The sequence below is a fragment of the Lissotriton helveticus genome, chromosome 6, assembly GCF_964261635.1.
Source record: "Lissotriton helveticus chromosome 6, aLisHel1.1, whole genome shotgun sequence".
NCBI classification, from domain to species: domain Eukaryota; kingdom Metazoa; phylum Chordata; class Amphibia; order Caudata; family Salamandridae; genus Lissotriton; species Lissotriton helveticus.
In genome coordinates this window covers 2,049,480,520-2,049,506,435 of record NC_136067.1, presented here as the reverse complement: position 1 = coordinate 2,049,506,435, position 25,916 = coordinate 2,049,480,520, and the positions used below count along the sequence as shown (strand labels likewise).

The following is a 25,916-nucleotide window of genomic DNA, read 5'->3' as shown; positions in this document are numbered from 1 at the left end:
CGTTAGAGCCATAAGGGATCAAGGTGGGACTGCGATCTTAGTCTTACTTGATCTGTCAGCAGCTTTCGACACGGTCGATCACAACACCTTGATCGATCGTGTCGGAAGGCTAGGCATCGGTCATTCTGCTAAAGACCTGCTTGCCTCTTTTCTTATCGAGAGAACCCAAGCGGTCTCCCTCGGACCATTTCAGTCTGCTCAATTCACGCTGCCATGTGGTGTCCCCCAAGGCTCATCCCTTAGTCCGACACTATTTAATATCTACGTGTCGGACCTTGCAAATGTCATCAGAGCATATGGGATGAGCCTAACATCATACGCGGATGACACGCAGCTGGTCCTGGCCATTAAAGGGGATGGAAGACAGGTAGCCCACAATTTCAAAAACGGAATGACGGAAATAAGTGCATGGATGGCCACAAATTGTTTAAAACTCAACTCGGAGAAGACCGAGGTAGGCATCTTCGGTCCCCTTCTCCCAGAATGGCCATCTTGCTGGTGGCCTCTGGACCTTGGATTACCCCCCATCCCAATTGCAAAGGTCAGGAATTTGGGAGTCATTTTTGACAATGGGCTCAGCTTTATGGACCATGCAAATAAAGTTGCGACAACGGCTCATTTTAAATTAAAAATGATAAGGAAGATCAGACCTTTCCTACCAGAAGCATTAATTAAAACACTGGTTTGTTCCTTGGTCCTGTCCTCATTGGACTATTGCAATGGACTCTTTCTTGACGCCCAGGTTAGAGTCATAAACAAGCTTCAGTCCATACAGAATGCGGCGGCACGCCTGCTTTCTGGGACTGCCAAGTTTCACCCCATCGCAGAAACAATAAGGCGATATCACTGGCTCACCATTAAAAATCGAATAAAGTTCAAGTCCTTATGTATAGTCTACAAAACCCTTCACAACCAAGGACCCCATACCCTTAAGGATCAATTAAAACCTTACATTCCCCGCAGACATCTGCGATCATCGGAGCAGTATCAATTGGTTGTTCCACGTTCAAAGACGGTGTCATGGGGAGATCGTCGTTTTCTTGTAGCCGCACCCAAGCTATGGAATGCACTTCCTCATTACATTAAGATGAGTTCCTCTCTCCTTCAGTTTAGGAAACAAGTAAAGACATGGCTGTTCAACCAATGAAATTATCTGCACAACTAGGAAACAAATGAATGGTCTAGCGCCGAGACGCCTTAGGGTATTCGTCGCGCTCAATAAATGTCAAAAATAAAATAAATAAATAAATAAATCAGGATCAGCCCGTCGCGCGCACCCCGGCTCCGCTCTGCCCAGCCTCCCCTCCGCCTTGCGCGCCCGAGCATTAGCTGCATGAGCTGCTGATGTCTGCTCTGAGAGTAGCCGACAAACAGAGAGCACGGCTGCTGCCCCAAGGGGCTGACAGGCATCCCCAGAGTCAGTAAGCGAGGGGCTAGCAGCCGAGCCCAGCACCGCGTAGACATGAGCGAGTCCTGCACAGGTCCACTCGTTTAAAAATGTTTCTTACACGAATAGCACATGCGCCTTTAAAAATATCAAATATATTAGAAAAAAGTCACACAAGCTAGTTTTAAAACATGTTACTGAATATTACGAAGCGACCAGGTTTAAAAGCATTGTGATATATTTTTTAAAGAAAACGTTCAAAGAACTTTTGTAAAATGTGAAACTTTTGCATCAGACAAGCATGGGGTCCTATTTATTTTTGTGGACCGTGCTACTAAAGAGCAAACATATTTTTGGCACGCAAATTTACTAAGCTTAACTTAACTAGCTTAAAATTGAAAAAATGCAAGTTTTGCTACGTTTAAGTGGGTTATTTGGGCATATATCGAAAAAGAGAAATGTGCCAAAAATATGTTTGGTGGATTCTATTATATATTGATTTTGAAGTGATACACTGTTAGTTTGCAAGGTTGTGTGAATACAACACATTTGAGTGGGATTTTCCTGAAAAGATTCCTGAAAAGATTTCACCTATGCGAAAGCATCTAAATAAATGTGCTGAATTTGAGTGGGATGAAGAGCAACACATTGCTTTCAGTAAGATTAATGGCATTATTCAAAATTTGGCGGATCCGCCAAAAAGTAGTGAATGTTTTGTCTGCCTAATAAGAGTACATTGATTTCAATAACACTCTAACTATGGCAGACGGGAAATCCACCAGTTTTCGCTAAAGTCCACTCTGCCAAACTTTAAATATGGCCCTAAGTCTAATATTGTAATTGTTTTAACCTTAAAACCATGTTATCTTGACAGTGTGATAGTATTACATTTAGTGTCAGCATTTATTGCTCAGGAGCTGTCATTTATCAACAATCAGGTGATACTGAGTGGACTGTGCCATTTTCTTCACACACATTAAATGCCACATTGAGGAAATATGCTGTGAATAAGAGGGAGGTACTAGGTTGTGTGTGGCTGACAGAACTTTATCACAACTAGATGGGTGGAACCAGAGGTTCAGCTTAGAATGGACTATTCACCTCTTGCAGGGATACCTTCTCCTGAGTGAGTGCTGAAATTGAGACCACCCTTGTAAGAAACACCATTAAATATCTAGCCAGGCCAACAGTTTCTCACAACTGTCCCATAAAGAACCCCAGAACTTAAATCTAAACTGTCCACATGACCTAAGAAGGGTCCAAAATGCACGCCACATCATAAGACGCAGCCACATAACACCCTTGCCATACCATCAAATGCATTTACAAACAAAAATACCAACAGGTACAACAATGTAACATTGCACAATAACGCACTAAGTGGAAAGAAACTGTTAATAAGAAAAATAAAGATGGAAGTGACTATATACATAGTGTACTCACAATTTTTATAGAAAACTCATATAAAAGGAAATGATAAAAACAGCTATATACATGATACCCCCAAAGTGCACACCAACTTGATATACTTAAGATTAGGAAGTTCTGATTTCATAGTCACTCATCCACAGTGGTCTTTTCCTGGACCATTTGTTGTTGGCATCACTCAACACTACTCCTTCCAGACATCCAGAGATGACCTAATTTGGACACCAACTCCACCGTCTCCATAATCTCAGCATCTTCCTCACACTTCATGTCACCAGTATCAACAATAACCACTTACTTCTATACAACCACAATGTGAAAGGAATCCAAAAATCCAAAGGCTCCTTGCTTGGCAAAGCCAGTTTTTTAAAAAACTTGTCTCTCATCGTCCACAACCCATTCTTTATCCTACATCTCTTGCCGTACCACTCTTTATAATTTCACTGGGCCTGCTGTAACTTCTGGGAGACAACATATCATGAATGACTCTCTACCTTTTTCAAAACCTGTGCGGAGAAGAGACAGCTTAGAACCACCAAACCAATCTTTCTTTATGCCATTTGGTGAGGTACATTGAGCTCAGACCATTTCTCTCACCACTCCTTTAAGTGGTATGCAAGGCTATACTGCCTCTGCACACAGGATGTAACCAACCTATTCATCCATTCTGCAAACCCATTGCATACAAAGCTGTTTGGTGTTGTACAATTCCCAAATCTGTCAAAAATTCTCTCTTCTCTGTAGAAACAAACCAAACTATTATCTTGGGAATTTTTCTTCTGGAGCAAATTCAGCTTTCAAAAATTCCATCTGTACCCGAATGTTGATCAAAAACACACGCCACATGGTCATCGTTACATATGTGTAACCACTTCATATGTATCAGATGCACAACTCACAATGTCCAGTCCTAATATATGCGAAGCTTCCCCTGGAAGCTCCACCAATGACAACAGATTTATCCTCACAACCTTCGATTTGTCAGTCACCCCACACAGTACACGATCTCTCAGCACCCTTGCAAAAAGCTTGTCCATTCTTGGACACCAGTAATGTTGCCTCACTCCAGCTTTAGCGAGGTTCCCTCCCAAAGGTCCCTCATGAGCTAAATTCAAGATATTTACCTTACCACCATCGGTGGAATCCATCTACTGTCTCTCCTGAAATGCACCTTTGCTTGGTTTCTCTGACCCCAAAATTCGTCAGACCATCCTACAGGCTACGATCCTATCAAGGCTAGATTATGGCAATCCTTTATATTTAGGTGCAAACAAATCTTGTATTCAATGCCTTCAAAGAATACAAAATGCTGTAGCTCGGACTCTGCTGGCACTCCCGAAATCATGTTCAGTGTCTAAGCTTTTACCTAAGCTACACTGGCTACCAGTAGATAGAAGAATCCAGTTCAAGACACTCTGTGTCGCTCATAAAATCTTGACCAAACAAGCACCTCTGGTTCTGGCCAATATGCTAGTGCCGTATGTTCCGAGTCGACTCCTGCGTTCAACTGACCAAGGGCTGGTTTGTATCCCCCGAGTTCAAAGAGCCAGAGCAGGCGGTCGCTCTTTTGAGGTTTTGGCGGCCAAGCCATGGAACTCTCTTCCCTCTTCCATTAGAGGGCTCCAGAACCATTTGGCATTCCGTAAAGCCATAAAGACCTGGCTCTTTCCGGCATAACTTCCATTTCTCTTCTGGACCGTCTGTAGTCACTTTTACCTGGGTACCGCTGGGACGCCTCGTTGCTGGGGCAGCTATGCGCTGATAATCAGCAAATAATAATAATATGTGTAACCACCTCATATGTATCGGATGGACAACTCACAATGTCCAGTCCTAATATATGCGAAGCTTCCCCTGGAAGCTCCACCAGTGACAACCGAATTATCCTCACAACCTTCGATGTGTCAGTCACCCCACACAGTACACGATCTCTCAGCACCCTTGCAAAAAGCTTGTCCATTCTTGGACACCAGTACTGTTGCCTCACTCCAGCTTTAGCGAGGTTTCCTCCCAAAGGTCCCTCATGAGCTAAATTCAAGATGTTTGCTTTACCACCATCGGTGGAATCCATCTACAGTCTCTCCTGAAATGCCCCTCTTGAATTCACAATTCATCTCTTGCATTCCAAAATTCCTTCTCATGCTAACATACTTTATTAAAATTCAGTCTGCATTCTACTATTTGCTCCACTACACTAGTGTCACATGCCTCTATCTAAGCCTCACACCATTCATTTATCTTCACTGCTTTTTCCTCTCTCACAAAATGGTAGTTTGCTTCCCTAACACCTTCAAGAGGCAACCTGGAGTGACAGTTGGCTGCCTTGTTTTTGATCCCCGGCAAGCGCTCAACACTGCAGTTGATCTCTCTCAATCTTTACGTCCACCTCCTTATCCTGGGAGTAGCCTTCTCTGTTCTCTTACTGGAGAACACATGAACAAATGGCCTGTGTTCTGTCCTCACCACAAATGCTGTAACCCACAAAAGATTTATTTTGTACTGTATCGCCGACATGCGGGCCAAGGGATTCCACAATCATAGAATCGATCCCATCTGTGCCCTATAGTGAGCGTGAAGCAAACACTACCACTTTTTCTCTCTCCATTTCAGCTCATGCTGTAAAGAGTTGGGGTCTATTCACTAACCGTACTTTGTAGTACATTCAGTAATACTCATACTACAATATGCTATTCAGTAATCTACTGCAGGTTCCTCTGTCATGCACATGTTTTCTGTACTGAAGTCTCGCCACCTATGCGGAGATCACTGCACAAGTACGTCTCAGTTTCAGTAGTAATTGTGGGTGGTACAGGAAAGAGTGACTGGAAATTGAGGAATACTTACAACTAATGGGAGGCATCTAGTGAGGGCTAGGGAGGGATTAAGGAGGGATTTGAAACAACAAAACACCCAACCACGCAAGTGCAAGCCCATTGCAATTTACAAACTACACTTTTAAAGTTTCTTCATCCACAAAGGTCCCAAAACAGTAGTAAATGTCCTCGAGACCTGCATTGGAGTATGCCCAGCACCACAGATGACAAATCACAAGTAGTGCAACATACTTCTGTAGAAGACAATGGCGGAAGGAACTTAAAACAACACCTATTAAACTTTTGTTAAAAAAATGTAAAACAATTACATTATATATATAATGCGTAGTAAATTTTATTTGATATTAAAAGAAAATGTTATTGTAGGTTAAGAAATATGTATTACCTTAAAAAATATTGATATATTATTAAATATTTTTGAATTAATTAATTATGTAATGCACATTTAATGTTAATGATTATAAAATTGTATTTTATTATTTCCAGGTTTAAAATAAGTATTTACAATTATTTTATATTAAATATGTATATATTTTTTTCAAACTTTAATAACTTATAAAATGTGCCCAATACTTTCCCATAGGGAGTCCTTGGCCACGGTGGTAGAGGACTCCTCCTACATGTGAAAAGTTTCCAGCAGTAACTTTAGCATTGATAAATGTCGGTGTAGATTGCTCCACCAGGGGGTGGAGACATGTATAGGAGTAAGAATACATTTGGGAATGGTGAATAGCAAAAAACTAGGGGGCACATTTACTAATAGGGCACACAACGCAGTGCGGCAAGGTAAGTTACTGCTCCGAGTTGCATGGTAGGAGAGAGCTGAATAGTGTCGTATTCATCATGATATGGCAGTGTTCAGCTCTCCCTCTGTGCGGGTGCTCAATTGGCTGCCTAATGCTACTGCCGACACCTTTGCACCATGGTGCCGGGTACCTGTGTTAAAGGCAGGATTGGTTTTGTGCAGGAAGGGATACCGTACACCGATACACGTAGAAAGAGGAAATAACACAGAGAAAAGAAGATACTTCTCCTTGTTACACCTCTGTCATGCATGGGCCACATTTTGGTGCATACCCAGGTTTACAATTCCTTGTTCACGAGGTGTGCTAGTAAATATACATGTGAGTAAATCTACACGTCTATTTTCCTTAGTGAATAGGGCCCAGGATCTTTAGGAGGGACACAGTTATCAATAGTGGAGCAGGTTCAGTGGTACCGGCACCCATAGGTGTGAGTGGCAGACTTTACCCCAATTACTGGCTGTTTTGTATTTTCAGATATGCTAAGAATACTTATGTCTAGATAGCAGGCCATTTGTCATTACACATAGCTTCATGTGCTGTATGTTTTTCATGTTTACTTTATTTGTTGTTGCTTTATGTGATAGCAGAAGGTTCCTGTTGTTCCTTTATCTCATTTTCTGTTTTTCCCTTTGGTACCCTTCTCTCTTCCCATGTGAAGCACGCTTACAGCTCCTGTGATGCCATTCATTGCGCTGTTCCAGGCTGGCCCTTGGCTTGGCTTTCAGTGAGGAATGGATGGCTTTGTTCAAATATTGTGCCAAGCCTTGACCAGAGAAGACATGAAAAGAGAAGCTCAGCCCCCCTATCTCAAACCGATGCCAGGACAGACTGACAACCATCTCAACAGCAGAAACCCAGTAGGACTGCCCACGTTCAACGCTTTGGGGCGGCTCAGGGACATCTTAAAGATTTTGGGGCCCATGGGCCAAGCCTATTTTGAGGCCCCTGTTTCCAACAACTTTGGATTAATGCCCCTTTCAAGGTATGATGCATGGGCGTGTTATAACTGAGGAGCTATAACACGCCCATTGATCATACCTTGAAGGTTAAGCATTAGTAAAAGATAAACACCAAATGATAGGCAATTGTTTATTTAAAATCAGCAGCAGTGCCTTTAAGATCCCTCCTTTCCTCGAGTTGCCCTTCGACTGCCTTGAGCCACATACAGCACACAGATTGGCATGGAAGTGGACCAAGGGGCGGCCATGTAGGAGGCTGTGGCATACTTTCAAACATCCTGTGATCAAAGGAGGTATAGGTAGTTCTTATAGCTTGACTATTCAGGAACATTAATGAGGGGCCCAAACCTAACCACTTAACACAGGGCTCCTTTGAAAGGTGGAGCCCTGGGCCAGAGCCCACTTCGCCCTTTCCTTAACGCTTCTGGGGCCTCTGCCATGCTTGTGTAGGGGCTCTTCACTCTTCCCCTTTTTAGCATCTTTACTGGTCCAGTTTGTATTTTTCGGGGCCCCTTTAGGCGCCACAGCTCCTGCCCACGCCACCATCACTGTATAAAATGCCGGCACCCCCCAGCACCTCTCCACACCTTGTGTCCACAGGTTGCGGCTTTAGCTCATTCATCACCACCTCTGGCAGATGTGCATGAAATCAGTGCCCACAAGTGGCCTTTCAGGTAATTTAATAAATAAACATGATATTCTGTCATTTGTTCATAAATCTGACTTTCTAATTGTGATTTATGTTCTGCCTTGAGGAGACACGTCCTTATATCTGTGAAAGAATGGCTTATGTCATCACGCATTGTATTCTTTCTGTACACTGATGGACTGACATATTCTATGTTGAGCCATATCATCCATAGAATGACCCTGGATAAGAAACAGACTCTGCAATAACTTTCTCACTGGGGATTTACAATAAAAGCGTTAAGGTTCTGCGTGTGCAGACCTAAGCTGTGCACACAGTCAGAGAGGCACTACTCAACAAGGGGGGTATATTGTACCAAGCCCTGTAAACTCACTTCCGGGACCAAGTGTTACTTCAGTAGAAACTCGTGTACCCATGTACAGTGCTTGTCCAGCCCAGGCCCATCTAAATACAAAGCAGTGTGCCAAGATCACACAGTGCGTGCTTGGTCATATCTCACAATACAGGTCTAATATGACACAGTACAAAGCCAATATCAATATCATGCGTTCAATGCCCAGATTCACAGAGCACGCTGTCATGGTGCTGAGTGCCCAGGACTGCACGCGTACTGAGTGGCGTTGCGTGGTTAGGAAGAGGCCACTGGAAACGCAGAGTGGTGCCAATGTGCTATTTGAGGTTGGAGGGGAGGTACCAACGCCCCTTTCACTCCCCTTCCACGTTAGTCTGGGTAGGTCAGACTTCCCTGGCCCCTCACATTATAACCCCAATTTGTGAACCCTTAATAGTGTGTTTTTGAGGCATAATTTAATTTCCAATTAACTTTTATCAGAGCAGAAGAAATCTTAGGATAGAAACATATCCTAATTGTAAGCAAAATAAAGGTTACTCTCAGGTCTATATCATAGGTACTGGCAGGGAACTCTATAATTATCTCGTCCTGGAATTCACGTCGGCAACAGGTATTCACTCAGGCTGCTTTCCAATCCTTCATTTGTTGCCCACAATGCACCTCCAGAGACCGGCCATTTGCATATCAGACTCGGTCCTGATCCAATAGGAACTGTCCAGCCCTAGCTGCCGCCCCAGGTCCCCTCTAGACAGAAGCACAAGTAACCCCAAGCCTGTTGCGACCTCTATTAGCATTACCCCTCTGGTGCAACGTGATTCCAGTGCACTGTCTGCCACACAAGCGTGTGAAAACATCAGAAATGGCTGAGGTCATATACGACAGCGCTGAGACAATGTTCCAAAGCACTTGCATAAGGTAACACAGCAGTGATGTGATGTCACACAGGGCCAGCCTATCACCGCCCCCTAAAGGCTCCAGATCAGACAACACTGGATTACGATCACACATTGCTGGAACAAGACCCAACATTGTTGAGCTAAGCTCGAGAATGACCTGCCTACGGTCACAGAGCATGACCCAAGGTCACGCCGTACTGAACCAGGAACCCAGCGGTCCAGAATTGCAGTCATTTTGCACTGGGTTGCAATACAAAGTGACTCAAACCTGCGCAAAGTGTTCCTTTTGGACTTATTTTCCAGTGCAAATCTTACTTTGCGCTGGAAAGTTGCCTCAAAGTAACACAAAGACGCCTAAAGCGCTGCTTTGCATTGCTTTGAGTCAAGGAGTCGTTCCATGGGTGGGTCATGGGCATTCAAATGCAACACCCATGGTTTTGTGATGCAAACGCAATAGTAGCCGGTGTTTGCACCAAAAAAATAATACCACTATGAAGTAAGCGTTAAGAAGTAGAAATGCTTTTCTTTTTCCTAACTTTTCCCACTTTGCATGTGTGCTGCACTGTACAGCACACATCTGCAGTAGGAAAAGTTTGGGTATAATATTTTGCACTAGAAAGGTGCCCTTCCTGTACAAAGCCTAAGCTAGACTCATGCAGACACTTTTGCACTAAGGTGCAAATGTGTGTGCGTGTTGCTCGGCTGCCTGACAGTGCACAAGTGCAAGGCAGAGAGCAGAGATATGGTGCTGTCCTGCTCCCTCTCATGCAACGTTGCACAGAAAGTTTGGGCGCTCTGCTGCATTGTGTGACAGTTCTATAAATATGGGGAAAAGTGTTGGGCTAGTATTGTTCTTTTAAAAAGAACAAATGATGGACGGAATGATGAACAATGTCAAACACTCACCCGCAGTCAGAGATCTATGGACCAGACACAAGTATCCTAGGGACTGGTTTTGGGGTATCACCACTTATCAGCCAGAATAGTTTAACCCTGGTGGCATGAGGAGAATTGGGCCACATCTGAGCATTCCCGCCCCACTCAGGGTGACAAATGCAAAAAGAACAATTGATGGACAGAATGCTGATCAATGTCAAACACTCACCCCCAGTTAGAGATCTGGGCTGAAATCCATCCAGTACCCTGTGTGGCCTTCACCACCGCTCGCTGGCATAGTTGAAGCCACTGCCACTGAGCGTTGCCATCCTGTAGCCTTCCATAGAAGCCCAGAAGAGTTTCCTTCATAATGTGACCAGGAGAACAACACAAATGCCAGTACTGATAACTTTTCATTAACTCATTCACTCATGAGATCACATTCACGTTATGATCCACAATCTATTGCTTTTTCTTGTATTTCTTATTTTTTGATAAACATTGAATATGACAGATTAATCACAAAGTTATACAGGAAAAATTATACCACAATCAATATAAAAGGGTCCGAAACGCATCAACAATTTTCCACCAAACGAGTGCCTTTTCTAATATTACACTGTAGCTCCGAAAAAACGTATTATTAAAAGAATGGTGAACTTCCCTTGGAGCTCAGTTTAGAAAACGGTTGTTGTTGGCCCTTTGAGTAAATAACTTGATTGTCCCAATTAGTTTTGTGGCCATTTTTCTCTTTTCTTTAAAAAATACTCCCCCATGCCCCCCCAAAAAATGGAGCCTAGGCTGTTAAATAAACTGTATGTTGTATAATTGTGATATATTTTTTTCTGTATAACTTTGTGATTAATCTGTCATGTTCAATTTTTGTATATGTTGCTAGTGTTTTGTCTGTGTATCAATTTTTCTAAAAACATTTGAACTCTTAAAATGATTTATTTGAAGGAAATATTGATAAAAAATAAGAAATACAAGAAAAAGTAATACATTGTTGTGGATCATAACGTGAGTATGAGCTCATGAGCTCATGAGTTGATGAAAAGTTATCAGTACTGGCATTTGTGTTGTTATTATTATTATTAGGGCCTATCCTTACTGATTATAGGCCGAACATTGTGTAGTCCTACTGACTTGATAATCTGACCAGCAGGGCAGCTCACCTCCTTCTCACTGCAGGAGGAGCCTGGGATGCCGCTGCATGCAAGGGCTGCGACTCTGTGGTCGCCATAACCACCTTTTGGGGCAGATCTTTAACACCGGCTTCCAGCTCTGCAAACACTGCTGGCCAGATGATACATCACCAAAGAAATGCTGGAGAGCACAATGCAACCTTTTCACAAATGCCTGGGAGCTGCCATCTTGTGTTTTTGTTGGGCAAAGTCCACCTATCATTCAACTTTATGCACCAGTGGGACATGGATGGGCGGTGGAGCACTGGGGGAGGTCTGGGATGGATGGATGAGCACTGGACTCCAATGAATGAGAGGGGCAGCGTCAGGGCAGTCTGTCTTTACAATGACAAGTGACACTACTTTTCAGATTTTCATGTACCAGTGCTGATGGCCAGCCCTCTGAGCCTGTGCCTAAACCCAGCTGAACCACAGTAGCATTGGCGGCTCCCCTCTGCTTTTTAGCAGTGAAACAACAGAAAAATAAATGATAATAACACTATGTTATTAACATTTTATTTTTCTCTGCTGAAGCCAGTTTTGGGGTGGACGGGCTGGCTCTCGCCGCAGCCAGCAGGGGGAGGATTGGCGACATCTTGGGCTGGCCAAACAGTCATGCGCACTTAGCCTGTTTTCTACTGGGCTGTATTGCACAGCCTGGTTGGAGAACATGCACAGGCTCCCACTCCCTGTCATAGTGCCGAAACACGGCACTCAGACCAATCACGACGCTGCTGCCATGCTGGTGACAGCCGCGCTGTGGTTGGCTAAGGGAGTCTTAGAGCCTGTGTGCTTCCGGTTCACAGAAAGAGAAAATGGAGGAGAGGAAGGAGGTGAGGCGGCAGCCGGCTGGACAGCCAGCCAGCTGCTAAGTGATTTTTTCTTTTTAACCCCGCCCTACCATTACAGCTTGGGAACATACATGAGTAAGGTGCGACCGAGGTGACCAGCTTGGAGCTCATGAAGGTGCGACCGAGGTGACCAGCTGGGAGCTCACGAAGGTGCAGCGGAGGTGACTAGCTGGGACCTCACGAAGGTGCAGCGGAGGTGACCAGCTGTGACCTCATGAAAGTGCAGCAGAGGTGACCAGCTGTGACCACATAAAGGTGCAGAGGAGGTGACCAGCTGTGACCTCACAAAGGTGCGGCAGGGGTGACCATCTGTGAGCTAATGAAGGTGCAGCGGAGGTGACCAGCTGTGAGCTGATGAAGGTGCAGCGGAGGTGACCAGCTGGGACCTCATGAAGGTGCGGCGGAGGTGACCAGCTGGAAGCTCACGAAGGTGCAACGGAGGTGACCAGCTGGGAGCTCACAAAGGTGCAGCGGAGGTGACCAGCTGAGACCTCATGAAGGTGCGGCTGAGGTGACCAGCTGAGACCTCATGTAGGTGCGGCGGAGGTGACCAGCTGGAAGCTCACGAAGGTGCGGCGGAGGTGACCAGCTGGGAGCTCAGAAAGGTGCAGCGGAGGTGACCAGCTGAGACCTCATGAAGGTGCGGCGGAGGTGAGCAGCTGTGACCTCATGAAGGTGCAGCGGAGGTGACCAGCTGGAAGCTCACGAAGGTGCGGCGGAGGTGACCAGCTGGGAGCTCACGAAGGTGCAGCGGAGGTGACCAGCTGAGACCTCATGAAGGTGCGGCGGAGGTGACCAGCTGAGACCTCATGAAGGTGCGGCGGAGGTGACCAGCTGGAAGCTCACGAAGGTGCGGCGGAGGTGACCAGCTGGGAGCTCACGTAGGTGCGGCGGAGGTGACCAGCAGGGAGCTCACGAAGGTGCGGCAGAGGTGACCAGCTGGGAGCTCACGAAGGTGCGGCGGGGGTGCCCAGCTGGGACCTCATGAAGGTGCAGCGGAGGGGACCAGCTGGGAGTTCACGAAGGAGCAGCGGAGGGGACCAGCTGGGACCTCATGAAGGTGTGGTGGAGGTGACCAGCTGGGAGCTCACGAAGGTGCGGCGGAGGTGACCAGCTGGAAGCTCATGAAGGTGCGACCGAGGTGACCAGCTGTGACCTCACGAAGGTGCGACCGAGGTGACCAGCTGTGACCTCACGAAGGTGCGACTGAGGTGACCAGCTGTGACCTCACGAAGGTGCGACCGAGGTGACCAGCTTGGAGCTCACGAAGGTGCGACTGAGGTGACCAGCTGGGAGCTCACGAAGGTGCGACTGAGGTGACCAGCTGGGAGCTCACGAAGGTGCGGTTGAGGTGACCAGCTGTGACCTCACGAAGGTGCAGCGGAGGTGACCAACTGGGACCTCAGGAAGTTACAGCAGAGGTGACCAGTTGGGACCTCATAAAAGTGCAATGGAGGTGACCAGTTGGGAACTCACGAAGGTGCAGCGGAGGTGACCAGCTGTGAGCTCATGAAGGGGCAGTGGCGGTGACTAACTGGGAGCTTATGAAGGTGCAGCGGAGGTGACCAGCTGTGACCTCATGAAGGTGCGGCAGGGGTGACCAGCTGTGAGCTGATGAAGGTGCAGCGGGGTGACCAGCTTGAAGCTCATGAAGGTGCAGTGGGGTGACCAGCTGGAAGCTCATTAAGGTGTAGCGGCGGTGACCAGCTGTGAGCTGATGAAGGTGCCGCAGAGGTAACCAGCTGGGACCTCACAAAGGTGCAGCGGAGGTGACCAGCTGGGACCTCATGAAGGTGTAGCTGGAGTGACCAACTGGGACCTCACGAAGATGCAGCGGAGGTTGGGACCTCATAAAAGTGCAGTGGAGGTGACCAGTTGGGAACTCACGAAGGTGCAGCGGAGGTGACCAGCTGGGAGCTTGTGAAGCTGCAGTGGAGGTGACCAACTGGGAGCTCAGGAAGGTGTACTGGAGGCAAAAAGAAAGTCTATGGGATGAGAAAGGGGGAGGAAAGAGGGTTTCCTCAAACTTCAAAATCGACGATTCTTCAAATAACCATTATCAATGAATAGTTCTAAAAATAAATATTTTGAAAAGGGAACACTTCTCAAAGTGTTTTTCCCAAAAGATTCTGAAGCAAGGGCAGTATGAAAGGGGGTAAGAGTAAAGGGTGTAGGGCTTAGTGGGCAAGGGCTTATGGAATTGTGGCACTGGCGTTAAGGGGTTGAGAGACTGGAGTTAATAGTTGGAGTATAGGATTAAGGGCATCATGTAGGGGTTAAGAGTTAAGGGTGCGGGGCTTAGTGTATATGGTTATGAGTCGGTTATAAAGGTGTTCGAGGTCCCAGAGTTTGTGATATAGGGATGGAGATATGGGATAATGGGATTAAGAGAATAAAGGTTTAGGGTGTAGCATTAAAGGTTTAGAGAATACAGTTAAGGGTTTAGTTTACAGAGGTTAAGGAGATGGGGCATTGAGGTTAAGGGGCCAGAGGTACAGGGTTTAAGGGTGTAGGGATTAGGGATTAGAAGTATAGGGTAATGGTTTGAGATATAGGGTTAGGAGTATATTTGGTATTCACAAAAGGCGTTTAGTAGTAGTAAAGTTAGGATTCCTAACTGTACCACTACTAAACTGAAAAAAATCCGAACTTTACAACTTTCGGTATTCAAAAAGTTAGGATTTTGTCTCAGATTACTTTTGTGAATCGGGCCTATAATGTATATATGATCCACTATCAGTGTAATAAATGAATTGACAGAAAACAAAGAGAGTGCAGCCCCAACTGGGGTCCATAAGAACGAGCTGCCACTGTGTTGCTGTCACTGATTTTGCCACCTCCGAGACCAGGGGTCACAATGGCAATGCCAGGGGTTGCAAGAGGCAAGCCAGGGGTCGCAGCTGCAACTTCTAGCGGCCCCTAAATGACGTTCATGCCACTGTTTTCCTAACATAATATAGTTATGAAAATGTGTATTACCAAAAGCATAGTTGTGCGCTGTTTTTCAGTCTCAAATGGGAGGTCTCAAAACAGCTGGAACTAGAGCACGCAGACACGTTTGTTTTTAAATTTCAAACAGGTTCTAGTTCCTGCTCAAGCCTGAGGCCTGGCATCTGGCAGGCGGGCCTTGGCGTTCGTAATGCACCAGCTCCATACCCTGGTTGCTCTGTGTACGTTGGCACAAGTGATTATGCCCTACCACTTTTAAATTTCACCAGCTGCCACAGAATTTACCCCACTCCAATCTACCCCAATGTACCCCACTCCAACCTACCCCAAGCCATCCTACCTCAATCTAAGCACCCCAATCTACCTCACTACAATCTACTCCAATGTGCCCCAATTTACACCATCACAATCTGCCCACCCCAGTCTACCTCACACCATTCTGTCCACCTCAATCTACCCCAACCTACCCCACTCCAATCCCAATCTACACATCTCCATCTACCCCAATCTACCACACCCAATCTACTCCACCCCAATATACCACCTCCAATTGACCCAACCCCAATCTACCTCAATCTACCCTAACCTACCACACTTCAATCCACCAATCTACCCACCCCAATCTACCCTACTCCAATTCGTCCCAATCTACCCAACCCCAATCTATCACAACCAACCTAGCTCAATCTAACCACCCCAATCTACCCCACTCCAGTCTACCCTCATCTATCCCACTCCAATCTACTCCAATCTTCCCCACTCCAATCTACCCCACTACAGTTTACCTCACTCTAATGTACCCCAATATACCCACTACATTATACCCTAATCTATCCAATGTACCCCAATCTACCCCACCGCGATATATCCAACCCAATTTACCCTACCCAATCTATGCCACTTCAGTCTATCCTAGTCTACCCCACTCCAATTTACCCCAAGCCATCCTACCTCAATCTAAGCACCCCAATCTACCTCACTACAATCTACTCCAATGTGCCCCAATTTACACCATCACAATCTGCCCACCCCAGTCTACCCCACACCATTCTGCCCACCTCAATCTACCCCAACCTACCCCACTCCAATCCCAATCTACACATCTCCATCTACCCCAATCTACCACACCCAATCTACTCCACCCCAATATACCACCTCCAATTGACCCAACCCCAACCTACCTCAATCTACCCTAACCTACCACACTTCAATCTACCAATCTACCCACCCCAATCTACCCTACTCCAACTCGTCCCAATCTACCCCAATCTACCCAACCCCAATCTATCACAACCAACCTAGCTCAATCTAACCACCCCAATCTACCCCACTCCAGTCTACCCTCATCTACCCCACTCCAATCTATTCTAATCTTCCCCACTCCAATCTACGCCACTCAAGTTTACCTCACTCTAATGTACCCCAATATACCCACTACAAAATACCCTAATCTAGCCAATGTACCCCAATCTACCCCACCGCGATATATCCAACCCAATTTACCCTACCCAATCTATGCCACTTCAGTGTATCCTAGTCTAACCCACTCCAATTTACCCCAACCTACCCCACTCCAATCTACCCCAATCCACCACACTCCAACCTACCCCAATCTGCCATACTCTACCCCACTCCAATCTACTCCATGTTCACCTACCCTACTCCACCGTACCCCAATCAACCTCACTCCAATCTACCCGAGTCCACCCAAATCCAGTCTCTCCTATCTACCCCACTCAAATCTAACCCAGTCTAATCTACCTCAGCCTGCCCCACTCCAATCTACCCCACTCCAATATACCCCACTCAATATACCCCATTCCAATGTACCCCGCTCCTATCTATCCCACCCTATCTACCCTAATATACTCCACTCTAATATATCCACCCCAGTCTACCCCACCCAAATGTACCCCACCCAGTCTACCCTAGCTTACCCCAGTGCACCCTACCTCAATCTACCTCAATCTTCTCCAATCAACCCCACCACAATCTGCCTACCCCAATCTCCACCACCCTGATCTGGCCTCTCCAATCTACCCAACCCCAATCTACACTAATCTACCCCACCCCAATTTTCTGCCCACCACTATCTATCCAACACAATCTACCCTAATTTATCCCACTCCAATATTTCCCACCCCAATGCCCCCACTTACCCCATCCAACCTACCTCACCACAATCTACCTTAAAGTACCTTCCCCAATGTACCCCAATCTACCGACCCCAATCTTCTCCAATTGACCCCACACCAATCTATCCCAATCTAGCCCACTGAACCCCACCCAGCTAAGCCCAGCCCACCCACTATCTTTTAGCCATGCTGAACAGCAGCCGCACTTGTGTAAAACATGGCTAAAACACATTGTCAAAGCCAGAAGCTCCCACATAGGCGAGGCCTATTGGCTTTGCCATTGCTTGTTTATGTATGCTGCGAATTCTATGCACAGAGTGGGCTGTGTGCATCTTGTGTGGAACGTGATTTTCATTGAGTTCAGCTGGAATACTGACCTCAGTGTATGCCGTGTGCAGTATAAAATCAATGACCAGAGTGTGCTGCATGCATCATATAAGGGAAACATCCTTTACAACGCAACTTTTACCACGCAGTGCCTTTACGACGCAACTTTTACAACGCAAGTCATTACAACGCATTGCGCTGGGGGGCGCTCTAGGATAGGGAATAGATTTAATTTACTATCCAACACCTTCCCTACTATCCACGGGGACTGGAGTTGGAATAGTAAATTAAACTATTCACTATCCAGCGCCCCAAAGCACTATGCGTTGTAAAGGTATTCGTTGTAAACACCGCGTTGTAAAGGCATGCGTGGTAAAAGCATGCGTTGTAATGTCATACATCCATTATATAAAGTTTAGTGTGCGTCCCCTCCTTTACGTGCACTGCACCTGATGTGAGCATTGTGAGAGCTGCAGAATATGCCACATGTGAAGGGCACTGTTTGAGCTGTGTTTCGTTGTCAGACAGCAAATGACTTAGGATCTCACCGGCGTGTGCATTATGTATAGATTATGATCTGTTCAATATGTGCATAAGGGGCCATGTTCGCTGTCTTCTGTATATTCAAATTATGCCTATGTCCACTTTACACTGATCATTAGACAAGCATCACTATGTCAATTGTGCATAGCATGGTTTTTGATTTGTGTAAAAGTGAAGGCTCTGCAGTGAAAGCAGCAAGCCTTGTGTGCAATGTACTACACAGGCAGTACATGTGTGTGCAACAAGTGGCGTGCACAATGTCCAGCTCATACCTGGGGCTGCTACTGTTCCAGTACACTGTGTAGCAGTCAGCCACCCTCCAGAATCCTGACTTCTTAGCTTGCTCTTCAGTCACACACTTTAGCCAACAATATGCTATCCATGGGCTAAACACGCAATCACGCGTCCAAACATACATGCTCACACAGTCCCAGGTGTGCATACAAAGACAGTTACACAAGCATACACATGCATTCTCTGGCACACAAACACACACTCATAGGAAGTTGGAGGCTGCTTAAACACAACACTTACCTGCTCCTCCCCGACATAAGTGTGCACTTTATGTGCAGAGCTGCAGGGCAGGCCCACTATCCCTGACTCCTCGCGTTCTCAGACTCCTAACTTGCTAACAGCACACCAGAGGCAGGCCCACAAGCTTCTACCCAATCAGAAGCTGTAATAGGGTTTGAGATACCTAGGTACACATTTGTTCTCAATTCCGACTTCTGATAGGACAAGAAGGAGCATGATTTACAAGCCCTGAAGCTCCATTATATGACTTGCTGCACTGTGTGACGCGAGTGCAGCATGTCAGATATGTATTGTGTCTGTGTGGAGCTGAGCTGTACACGCCTGTCATATGCGCAATGCAGCCCAGGGGAGCCCTCTTCTGGTGCAAGGTGTTATTGCAGCTTTAATATGAAAACTCAATGATCAGTGAGATTGTTTTCATGTAAAAACTGTCCATGGCAAGCAATTAGCAACATAGCGAGGTGGTCAGCCGACGACCTGGCGCCCCTATGGACGAGCCGCTGCTGATGTGAGTACAGTGATTTCGGCACAGAGATACTGGCAAACCGGAATTCCCGATTCTAGATGGTATTCCCACACGAACAACTGCTGATTACAGGGTTTCTCCCAGGAATGGGGCATAGCCTCACAGAGAAACCGGGTCCATTTCCATGTGGTTTTCCCCGCAGACATTTCCCATTTCCTGTGTGCAGGTTGAAAGTGTTAGGAAAAGGTTGGGATCTGGAAGGTTAGATGGGTACATGAGGGTCAGGAGTGGACAGGTTTGAGCCTATCCGGAGAGAGCTTTGTTTCCCACAGGATAACTTGGGGGTTGGCTTATTTAATTTTATAAGTGTAACTTCCAAATGAAAAGATATAACCAGATCAAATTGGGTGTCTCTAGAATCAGAATTTAAATTCCTGACATATGGGGAAATCAGATTTTAAACTGCAATTCTGAAAATGGCACAGTGAGCAAGGGACCCACGTCTGGGCATACCCATCCCACTTAGTGTAAAAAGTGTTACAGCAAACAAATGATGGAGGGAATGCTGACAATGCAAACATTCTCCCCCAGTCAAAAGATCTGGGTTAAATCCATTGTTCTGGGGTGGGCCCAGACATGGATCCCTTGCTCACTGTGCAACTGCATTCAAGCTAGCCTGGCTGATGAAGGGTAATACCCAGAAACCGGTCCCAGGATGCTTGTTTCCTGTCCAGGGAGGACGTGGCTTGGCAGTTCGGTCTGGACTGTTCCCATGAGGCACAAGGTCAAGACTGATTTGCATATGGCTGGTGTAGGAAGGGGGAGTCTCTAGTTGGCGCAGTGCAGCACTGGCGACAAGCAGGGACTCTCTCTTCCCCGTCAGGGCTGAGGGTTACCTTCAAGACAACCTCTGCTTACCCTCTAGGTAGTGTGGCTTAAGCAGTCTTAGGCTAATCTCTGGGGCATATAGGGTTAAACATTTGCAGTATCACACCATCACAACCAACCCACCACACAATGACACCAAACTGTATTTGTAAAAATATATTCTCTTTATATAAATTTCAAGCAGGCTTGTAAATACAGTCTTGGTTACTTCAAATGCAGGTTCCAGTTACTCTTTATGAAAAGGCACAGTTCTTGAATAAATGCGGTCTTTTGGGCCTTCTGCCCAGCTTTTGAACAAGGTTCAGTGTCTTGTAGCGCCTAAATGCGCGTTCCGCTGTCTCCGCTCGCTTCAGAGAGGAGATCGGGCCCGGCCGGCCAAAGCTCACGCTTTCCGCGTGGGCCTCGCGGACCAGGAGCAGTGCGAGCCTCGGTTTCAGAGGCGGCTCGCGCTGTGAAGCAGGCAGCGCGGTGCGAGCTCAGGTCGTAGGACGCTCGCACCGCAAGGGCAAAGAACACAGTACCTTGGATTTCTCGCAGATCTTGGAGCGGACGGCTGTCCGTGGAGCTGTCCCACGTCGCGTTGTCTTCCTGGAGGGTGCGGCGGCCTGCGAGTCTCAGCGCAGGTCACAGGGCACCCGGGATGACGGTGCAGATGCGGGGCCGGATTCTCCGGGGTCAGGTTCGCTCACACTGAAGGGGGAAGCTGCAGGCAGGCGGGGTTGAGGGGGGTGCACTCCACGGAGCGCGGGGCACAATTCAGGCACGGCTCAGCAGCGAGTCACTTCCAGCTGCGGGGGCCAAGGGGGTCTCAGCGCCCAAGTCACGAGGGGCACAATCTTGGCAGTGCCGGTCTTTGCGGAGCAGCCTGTACCTCGGGGGTCACCCAGGCGGCGATGCTCAGACCGGGCAGGTCCTCCCTTTCCTTTGCAAGGGCGGCTCAGCGCGGACAGTCACGGCGCTCGAACCAGCGTGGGGCTGGTCCTTACTTTGCGGCTGGCACACGAACAGGCCACAGTCACGGTGGTCGGGGAAGGGCCACAGCTGCACAAATTGTCAGAGAGCGTGGCGGAAGGCACAGCGCTCTCAACTCTCGTTTCCTTGGCGCTGTAGAGACACACAGCACACGCCAGCAGCAGCTTTTCTTCAGAGGGGTAGCGCCCACTGTTCCTGGGGCGCTGGTCAGGGGGCAAGTTCACAGGCAAGCCCTTGGAGATCTTTCGGCAGAGTTTGGCACAAAGTTCAAAATAAAAGCAAAAGTCTCTTGTAGTCTTTTCTCTTCCTCTCCTTTGGCAGCAAGGCACCAGACACAGGCCAGAGTCAGTACTCCTCCTTGTAGTCCTTCCAGGTCCTTCTCTTCGGGCAGAGTTTCTTCTGTAGCACAAACAGGATCTAATTTACAAGGAGCAGGGCTCCTTCTTTTATACCCAGTTTCTTTTGTTCTAGCAAGCCAGGGGGGGCCTCTGCATAACTGCTCCAGTCTCTGAGCACTTGTTGTGGGTACTTCTGGCTTCTGCATTCAGTGTGAGGGCAGGCACATCAGCCGCTCCCCAGGGGGGCGGAGCTGGCATTGTGAAGGCAGGGGCAGCTTGAGCACTTTGTTGACAGGCTTCGGTCCTTCCTGGGCCAGGTGCAGGCTGAGTCATCAGTCGCTCCCCAGGAGGGCGGAGCCAGCATTGTGGAGGCAGGGGCACAGCCTGATGCATCATTCAGGGGAAACTCCCACCACCCACTAAGGGGTCATCCTGCTAATCACTACCTGTCAACTCCCAGCCCTGTCACTCACACACACCAGACAGTCAGATCCACATCCAAGCAGAGGCGGGCTGAAATGGTTAGGCCAGCAAATGCTAACTTTCTAAAAGTAGCATTTGCAAACACAGGATATTAAAATAAATTTTACTAACAGAAGTATTTTATTATTCTGAGTTCAGGCATACTAAACATTAATTTCTACCATGCTCCCTGAGCCTGCTGGGATTATAGAGTGTAATAATTCCAGCAGCCCATCTGGCCTAGAAGGGAACTGGTAGCCTTACAATAGTGAAAAACGAATTTGGCAGTAATTCACTATTAGAACATGCCACACACATCAGGGCATGTTCTACCTTACACTTACAATGCACCCTGCCCTCAGGCCTACCATAGGGGTGACTAATATGAAGTTAAGGGAAGGTTTAGGGGTGGGCAAGTGTGTGCACTTGCCCAGCCAGCATGACAGTACCAGACTGCACGCAGGTTCTGCAATGGCAGACCCTAGACACATTTTAAGGCTGCTTCTGTGGGTGGCGCAACCAGCGCTGCAGGCCCACTAGCAGTATTGGCATTCACAAGCCCTGGCACTCCTGGTGCACTTTACTAGGGACTAACAGTAAATCCAATGAACCAATCATGGACATCAATCACATGTACACTTTACAGTAGGGAGCACTTGCACTGCGGCACGGGTTGGCCGTGGCGCAGTGCCCTGAGTAGCAGACACCAGCAAAACATTTGAGGCACAACAGCAAAAAGTGGAAGGGAAACTCACGCCAAGGTGCCAGGTCTAACACGTGTCCCCTCCAGCTGAAATGTGGGGGGAACTACCCTTCCCCAGGGAGTTCCTCATCACTAAGGCGGAAAAATCTGGACAGACCATCAGCGTTGGCGTGATCTGTGCCAGGGCGGTGTTCCACCGTGAAGTCCATACCCTGTAGGGAGATGGACCACCTCAACAGTTTTGGATTCTCACCCCTCATTTGCATCAACCATCTGAGGGGCCTGTGGTCTGTCTGAACCCGGAAGTGAGACCCAAACAAGTAGGGTCTTAGCTTCTTCAGTGCCCAGACCACAGCAAATGCTTCTCGCTCTATTGCACTCCACCTACTTTCCCGTGGAAGTAACCTCCTACTGATGAAGGCTACGGGTTGGTCCCAGCCCTCCTCAGTCATCTGTGAGAGAACAGCCCCTACACCATGCTCTGAAGCGTCTGTTTGCACTATGAATTCCTTGGAGAAATCAGGAGCCAGGAGCACGGGCGCCGTGCACATGGCAGTCTTCAGGGTGTCAAAAGCCTTCTGACAGGTGTCAGTCCAAATCACATTCCTGGGCTGCTTCTTAGAAGTCAGCTCTGTCAAGGGGGTCACAATAGTGCCATAGCCCTTGACAAACCTCCTGTAATACCCAGTGAGCCCCAGGAAGGCTCTCACTGCAGTCTGGGTCTTGGGGGGTTCCCAAGCCAGGATGGTCTCAATTTTGGGTTGCAAGGGTGCCACCTTGCCACTCCCCACTTGGTGTCCCAAGTACACCACTGAACCCTGCCCAATCTGGCACTTGCTTGCCTTGATTGTGAGGCCTGCCTTGCGCAGCGCCATCAACACTTCCCAGAGGTGTCGCAGGTGTTCTGGCCAGGTGCCACTGAACACTGCGATGTCATCCAGGTAGGCGGCACTGAACTCATCCAGCCCAACCAACACCTGGTTGACCAACCTCTGAAAGGTGGCAGGGGCATTCTTCATCCCAAATGGCATAACCCGAAACTGGAAATGCCCATCTGGTGTGGAGAATGCGGACCTCTCCTTTGCCCCATCGGTCAAGGCGATCTGCCAGTACCCAGACGTTAAATCAAACGTGCTGAGGAACCGGGCAGCCCCTAGCCGATCAATGAGCTCATCAGCTCTGGGGATAGGGTGCGCGTCAGTCTTGGTGACTGAATTGAGTCCTCTGTAGTCCACACAGAACCGGAGTTCAGGTGTGGCTCCCGGCGCAGCAGCCTTTGGGACCAAGACCACGGGGCTGGACCAAGGACTGCTGGAAGACTCAACCACCCTAAGAGCAAGCATCTTGGAGACCTCCTCCTTGATGCAGGCCCTGACCCTGTCAGTCACCCTGTAAGCCTTATGCTTCACAGGTAAGCTGTCTCCTGTGTCCACATCATGGACGCACCAATCTGTGACACTAGGAACCAGGGAGAACAGATCTGGAAACTGCCCCAGCAATTGGCGGCAGTCTTCCTGTTGCTCAGGGGTCAGGGTGGGTGAGAGGTTAACTCCATCCACTGACCCATCTTTCTCACAGGCCACTAAGAGGTCAGGAAGAGGCTCAGATTCCTCTTCCATTCCATCATCAGTGGCCAACAGCATGCCCACTTCGGACCTTTTCAAGTGGGGCTTGAGGCGGTTGACATGTAGGACCCGTAAAGGATTCCTGGGCGTCTTCATATCCACCAAGTATGTCACTGAGCTCTTGCGCTCCACAACCTCAAATGGGCCTGTCCACTTATCCTGAAGTGCACAGGGTTCCACTGGGGCCAAGACATACACCTCCTGTCCAGGTTGAAGCTCTACCAGAGTGGCATTCTGGTCGTACCACCGCTTCATCTCCTCCTGGCTAGCTTCCAGATTTGCCTCAGCAAGTTGTCTGAAGCGCCTGGTTTGGTTTCTGAAGGCCAGCATGTAGCTATATACATTCTGGGGAGGTTTCCTGGGAGATTGCTCCCAGCCTTCCTTTACCAAACTCAGTGGTCCTCTCACGGGGTGACCATACAGCAGTTCAAAGGGGCTGAACCCTAGGGACTTCTGTGGCACCTCGCGGTATGCAAAGAGCAGGCATGGTAAGAGGACGTCCCACTTACGCCTCATTGGACCTTCCAGGCCCATGATCATGCCCTTCAGGGTTCGGTTGAATCTTTCAACCAACCCATTTCCTTGGGGATGGTAAGGTGTGGTGAACTTGTAGGTTACACCACACTCTTGCCAAAGGGACTTCATATACTTGGATATGAAGTTGGTCCCCCTGTCGCTCACCACCTCTAGAGGGAATCCCACTCTGGAGAAAATTCCCATCAGTGCACGCCCCACCACGGGGGCCGTCACTGTCCTCAGAGGGATGGCTTCAGGGTACCGGGTGGCATGATCCACCAAGACCAGGATAAACCTGTTGCCCATGGCTGTCTTGGGGTCCAGAGGCCCAACAATGTCAATACCCACTCGTTGGAATGGAGTACTGACCACAGGGAAGGGTTGGAGGGGAGCCTTGTTCTTCCCTCCGCTCTTCCCACTTGCCTGGCAAGTTGGACAGGTCCTACAATGAGCATCTGAGCTCTTGTGCATTTGGGGCCAGTAGAAGTGGGTGACAAGCCTGTCATAGGTCTTGTCCATCCCCAAATGTCCTGCTAAAGGCACATCATGAGCCAGTCCCAGTAGGAAGGCTCTGAACTTCTCCAGTATTAAGGGTGTCTTTCATAGATTCACATGCTTGAATATCCCCCGTCGTCGAAGTGGGAGTCCCACGGTACATAAAATAGCAGTCATATATGCATGTATACATGAAAAATATAACTAATAAAAATATACATACATATAGTGCAGTAAATTGTAAATTCTAAAAGTACCATAGAACATAATAGGCCCATTGAAAAGCCTAAGGGAGAACTCACTTTAGTAGCGTATCTGAGTCATTATGTGTTGGATCACATTCCAGCCAATCAGGCTGTAGCCTCCTCTAGAACCTTCTCCTCAGAAGCCCAAGTCCTTAGATTTTCTACCGCACGTCGTGTGAAGGGAGTCTCCCTGAGCTCTGCTCAGTTTTCTTCAACTTTACCTGTTTTTTCTTCAAGAAAATGTCTTCAAACAAGAAATCCCTGTTTAAAGCCTGCCCTTCATGTGGTAAACTGCGCCTTTTCCACGAGGATCCACACAGTAAATGCATTTACTGTCTCTACCCAGACCATGAGGTGAAAAACTGTAAGTACTGTCGCACTTTCCCTCCTAAGACTCTGAGAGATAGAGAGGCCCGTCTCCTTCTGTGGCTACAGAAGTTGAAGACTTCAATCAATCAATCAATCAGGTCATTTGTAGAGCGCACTACTCACCCGT

At 47.8% G+C, this 25,916-nt stretch overlaps 1 protein-coding gene and 1 long non-coding RNA gene across 3 annotated transcripts in view; one reads left to right on the top strand and one right to left on the bottom strand.

Moving 5' to 3' along the window:
• SLC30A3 (solute carrier family 30 member 3) overlaps positions 1-25,916 on the bottom strand; it is a 534,152-nt gene that overhangs the window by 315,649 nt on the left and 192,587 nt on the right. The window contains exon 1 of one of the 2 annotated variants that reach the window (XM_078650096.1): positions 18,711-18,965. The exons of the other annotated variant lie outside the window; for it this stretch is intronic. Coding sequence (XP_078506222.1) covers positions 18,711-18,727 — 17 coding nt within the window. The 5' untranslated portion in view covers positions 18,728-18,965. Of the gene's footprint in view, positions 1-18,710; positions 18,966-25,916 lie in introns of those variants that run through there. 2 annotated transcript variants of the gene reach the window in all.
• LOC144763984 (uncharacterized) overlaps positions 1-25,916 on the top strand; it is a 49,784-nt gene that overhangs the window by 6,489 nt on the left and 17,379 nt on the right. The gene's annotated exons all lie outside the window — the stretch shown is intronic.